The 5,143-nt window shown below is 39.4% G+C and overlaps 1 protein-coding gene across 1 annotated transcript; it reads right to left on the reverse strand.

The window, feature by feature from the left end:
* Nucleotides 1–1,873: 1,873 nt before the first annotated feature.
* On the reverse strand, nt 1,874–4,570 carry LOC106312085 (probable beta-1,3-galactosyltransferase 17). The gene is made up of 6 exons (XM_013749467.1): nt 3,568–4,570; nt 3,245–3,474; nt 2,885–3,178; nt 2,507–2,809; nt 2,318–2,425; nt 1,874–2,243 (listed from the first exon to the last, which is right to left on the reverse strand). Exons 1-6 carry the CDS (start codon nt 4,358–4,360, stop codon nt 2,034–2,036), a joined length of 1,938 nt encoding a protein of 645 aa, XP_013604921.1. The 5' UTR covers nt 4,361–4,570; the 3' UTR covers nt 1,874–2,033.
* Nucleotides 4,571–5,143: the final 573 nt, after the last annotated feature.

Genomic DNA, 5,143 nt, shown 5'->3' on the forward strand with positions numbered 1-5,143 from the left:
AGCTGCGCGACGTGTTGGAGACGACACAACATCAGCTGTCGTCGACATAAAACGAGTTGGTAGGAACTATTAACGAGGATTTTACGTGGATTCGTTTTCGTATACTTTACGATTCTATTACGACGAATTACTTTCGTGTTATTTACGTTTTTATTACGACGAATATATTTAGAGGTTTTTGCGGGTCTTTTACGACGAATCCTTTTCGAGTTACTTACGAGGAAACACAACGACCGCATTACGTGGAAACCCCACGTGGTCTTTACGACGAAACCTTAATTCTTCTTTACGAGGAAAATATAACCTCGCTAATGAACGAGGAAATGGCGACGAATCTTCTCTTACGACAAACATATAACGACGAAACGCCTTTCATCGCCATTTCCTCGTAACCCTTCTTTTACGAGGAAATAACGAGGATTTTGGCCGCCGCTATACTTGTATTTTCTTGTAGTGAAAAAATAAAATAGGTAGTTTAAATACATTTAATGATATTTCATTAATGTAACTGAAAAAGACAAGCAAATAAATATGAAATTTAATTAAAGAAGTATGAACATTTTCAAATGGGTACTTATCTTTTAATAATATAGATATTTTACACTAAGATAGTTTGAGGTTTGATGATTTTGGAAATAAATATCCAAAAACTGCCATAAAAATATGGATTTGGTCAGTTTGACAAGAAAGAGCTAAATTATTAAAAAAATATCTGGTTAAAGAAGGAAAAGATAGCTTTGAGGAAAGACGTTGAATGGGTTTAACACTTAATAGTAGTAGAAAATTGAATTCCTTTTTTTAATTGAAACAAACGATACCAAATTTGAGGATAACATATTAGATTTTTGATTGGTATAATTTATATGAAATAAAATTTAAGAATCTATCAAATATAAAATTTAAAATATTGTATTCAAATCATTAATTAGAAAATTAATGTTCTAATAAAAATATATTATAATTAGTAACAATATATTTCAAAATCTCCCCATCTTTAAATATATAATAGAGAGATATGTTAGATATAATTAGCAAAATACTAGATTTTAGTGAAAGTCAGTTCTCAAAAAAATAATACTTAATTTTAGTGAAATATTTAAAAGCAGTTATTAAATAATACTCCATCTGTATAAAATTTCTTACATCTTTTTTCAGGCAATGAATTAAGGTTCATTGACACATATGACCCCAGAACGAAGACTTGGGAAGAGTTAGACTCGGGGCAAACACTGTCGGTGCACTCCTACACTGTTGTTAGGAACAAAGTGTATTTCCTCAACTATAACATACCTGGAATGGGAGTGTTTGATCCAGAGAAGAATTCTTGGAGCTGGGTGTCTGTGCCTCGGGCTGATTTCAGGTTCAAACTAGGGCAATGGAACAATAAGGTTATCCTTTTTAAACGGGGATGTGATTATGAGGTCTTAAGCTGTGACCTTGATAAAGAGGACGCAGACATGTGGAGAGCCACACCGATTATACTATCTGGTTATCACGCCACCAGTGTTCTCATCAACTGTTGATTTTGCAAAAATGTGTGGGGCTGTCAGCTTAATTTGTGTTTAGCCCTCAACTCTGTCGATGTTTCGTTTTATGGTTTATTTCCTCTGTTTATCTTTGCACTCAGAACTAAAAACCTTCAAAAACAAATAAATAATTATTATAGGAGTGATTTACTAGTGACGTAGTCTAAAGTTGCTAAACGTTAGAATACAATAATATTACCTATCCTTCCTTGTACTCTTCTCGAACCAATCTTTAAAGATTCTCTGTTGATGAAACAGAGTATAGCTAAAATAATTCAAACTCCTCATCTTGATGAGGAAGTTGTAAGAGATAGCACACTTGCAGTAGCAAAACTATTTTGAGTTTTCTGTCAACTTTTCAAGAGCTCTTCCTTATATCATATATATAGATACATTATAGATTGTTCTATACAGAGATCTAAAGCAGTTAGCTCCATAAACTCAACACATCTGCGTATTCATTTTCTTTTCAAATGAATCCGGCAAAAAATAAAAAACAATGTAAAGTCATCTCATGTTGCAGCACTGGGGCTTCCCAAGTCTCTGCAGCTTATCCCACAAGCAAATCATCTGCCGTGGCGACTGATAATGAGCGGTGAAGTAGTCTTCTATGCATCCGAACTGGCAGAACCTGAGGCTGTGAACCACCGCCACTGGCCTAGTCTCGTTGAACTTCTCCACCCACATTCCCATGCTCACATCTTCCATCTTGAATAACTGCAATAACCAACATGTACAACATCACATCAACAGATGCTAAATCCACCAAATGGGTAGAAAGGTTGACTTACTCTTAATCTCTGCTGCTCAAAATCATCGACGATGAACTTAGCTATATCATATGACAAGATGTAACCGGGACCATTAGCATAGGGAGGATAATACTCTTCTGGCCATTCCTGGTTTGACAATAACATAAAAGGCTAAGCACACATTACTTGTTAAGCTCAAGTGAGTGTAAAGACTCTAAGCATATGTACCTCATATGTCACAGCCCATTTCCCAGTGCGCAGAGGCTTATGGTAGAAGTTAATGTTTCCAATATAAAGGTTATCTCTTCCTTTAACCTTCTCTGCTTCCTGGATAACAGCATCCACTCGCACAAACGTATCATCGTCACATTTCATTATATACTTTGCCGCCACTGTGCTAACCCCATATTCGCAGATGGCAACGGTCTTGAGCACAACGAGGTCGTAATGATCCATGTACGGTACTATCACAATATCACCAAAGTAGTCAGCTTCTTTCTTTAGATCCACATTGACTTCCTTTCTTGCGTGCTGCAAGAGATTAATTCACATAAGCAAAGACTATGTTTAGGTGATGTTCTGTATAATATCAAGAACTGTGCTTACCAATGCCACGAAAAACCGGGCGACAACTTTCGAGGATCTGACTAGCTTATGCTGCATCCATGACTTCCTCACAGCCATTCTCTCTGCAAAATGGTTACCAGCAGAGAGGATCCCAATGAAGAGCTCTACAGGCTTCTCAGGTAATAACGCAGGAGCTTTCCATATGCTTTGCATCTCAAGATGCTTTTGCGGCGCGAAACTCGGGTTTGTGAAGGGTAAAGATGAAGCGTATATCGAATGCACATCAATGTTCCCCTTCACTGCTAATCCAGTAGCATCCTCTAGAACAAACCCCTGAGATAGAAAAATAACCAATGATAAACCACTAAACCAATGAACTGTTTGTGTTCTGTTACTCACGGTTCTGTAAGGGAAAGACGTGATATGTCTTCCATTAACGCTGATGTGATAACCTTCCATCCCAGCTCTAAGGGTAAGGACAAAGAGCTTCCCTTCTTCAAAAGGGTATGGCCAATCATGTGTTATCTTCTTCCTCCCACCCATTAGCCTTTTCAACCACCATGTGTTCTTTGACTCATCATCACCATCATCATCCCTCTTCCACCTCTCACATTTCACCTCTCCATCAACTTCAACAAAACCCATAAACCAAATAAAAATCGAACCTTTACAAGTCAAACTAAACAATTATTTAAAGTCAACGCTAGTTCAGAAGTCAATACCAGAATCTTCCTCCTCATCACTAGACTCACGCCCATCGCATCGTAAAGCAGAGCCCCACTGCATACGATAACAAGTGTTCTGCTCAATCACTGGCCTCCCACTCCAATCACCTCTAATCCTCGGGTTGAAATGGAGGATCCGAGGCGGATCTTCCCCCTCCACCGCCTTCAACCCCTGCAACTCCATCATGAACTGCGTCACCATCACCGTCTTATCACCTTTCTCCGCGTGCGCCCAGTGCGGCGTCGCCACGACGGTTACCTGAGACCCCAGCGTTAACCCGCACGGCAAAACCAACACCTTGCTCCGGTTCACGAACTCGGGCCCGTTAACCGAAACCATATCCGGACATTTCTCATTCCGGGGGTTGGTTTCTTCCGGTTTGGTTACTAAACCGGAATCGAGCCCGTCCCACATTTTCTTCCCCGTCGAGATCGCCGTTTTGTAGAAGACGGAGAACTCATCGCCGCCGGCGAAGAAGGTCTCGTTGGAGAAGAGTTCGGAGACGGTTTTAAAGTCTCGAACTTTATGCTCCGGGGAGCGAAGCTGGGCGTGACCCACCCGATTAACCCGACCCGGTTTATTTCCTTCTTCTTCTCCGACAGGAGCTCGGTTTGTTTCCGTACCGACAAGCATCTGTCTCGGCAATGCGTCAAAGGAAGACACGTCATCAGACCCGGAAGGGATTTGGAAGCTGATGCAGAGGAAGTAAAAGAGGAGAAGAGCTAATAGGGAGTGAACAAGCCCGAATCGACTCTGTGAGGCGGAGTTTTCGAGTTTGGGCTTCTTCATTGCTCCAAACACAAAACCGTAAGAAAGAATAAGAAAGAGAGGGTCTTTAGTTCAAGAGCTCACAAATTTTGGTAAGCCATTAATGCAAACAAAAAAATGAGAAAAGGTCAAAACTTTTTACGATTTTGGGTTCCAACTTTTAAGCGAAATGCACAAGGGGACGAAAGATTTGAAGAGGGGAATAATAATGATTCTGTGTTTCTTTTGGGAGGTCACTATCCGGCGTATGAAGATGATGATGGTCAGCCAGTTACTGTTTCAGAACCACGTCGTTTTAACGAGTTCACACACTGGGAAAGGGGAAGACAAATAGTTGGACCTTTGTGTGTGGAATAATAAAGTTACGACCTTTCATAAAGCTTTTTTGAGAAGCTAAGCTTGTTTGTAATCAATTATGAACGGTAAGAAACACAAACTTAACCGGTGATATCATCAAAACTCCAAATACAAATGAGAATTGGGCCAAAAAAAAACCTCAACTTTGTACGAATTGCCAAAAGAAACATAAAATTTTGAGCTGGCCAAAAAACTTCGCTGACTTGCCAATTTAGCACGCCGTCAACAAATTTAACAGAAATATTTGACATCGTTTATTGTTGGCGTTAAGTGAAACGACGTCGTTTTACATGATTTGAAATTAAAAATATATAGACCCCTGTATTCGAACTCAGGTTGGTTGGTCAAAAGGCAAGGTATTTTACCACTAGGCTACTCACATTTTCAATGTACTTACTAGCATGTTTACTTTTATTTGGTACATATTAAATATAAAAAATTCTCTAA

Source organism: Brassica oleracea, chromosome C8 (assembly GCF_000695525.1).
Source record: "Brassica oleracea var. oleracea cultivar TO1000 chromosome C8, BOL, whole genome shotgun sequence".
In the NCBI taxonomy this organism is placed as follows: domain Eukaryota; kingdom Viridiplantae; phylum Streptophyta; class Magnoliopsida; order Brassicales; family Brassicaceae; genus Brassica; species Brassica oleracea.

Excerpts from the sequence above, each read along its gene's own strand:
- LOC106312085 (XM_013749467.1), bottom strand. The coding sequence starts at position 4,360 with ATGAAGAAGCCCAAACTCGAAAACTCCGCCTCACAGAGTCGATTCGGG. Across the intron at positions 3,475-3,567 it reads TGATGAGGAGGAAGATTCTG|TTGATGGAGAGGTGAAATGT; the intron begins GTATTGACTTCT and ends GTTTTGTTGAAG. Across the intron at positions 2,426-2,506 it reads AATGGGCTGTGACATATGAG|GAATGGCCAGAAGAGTATTA; the intron begins GTACATATGCTT and ends TTGTCAAACCAG.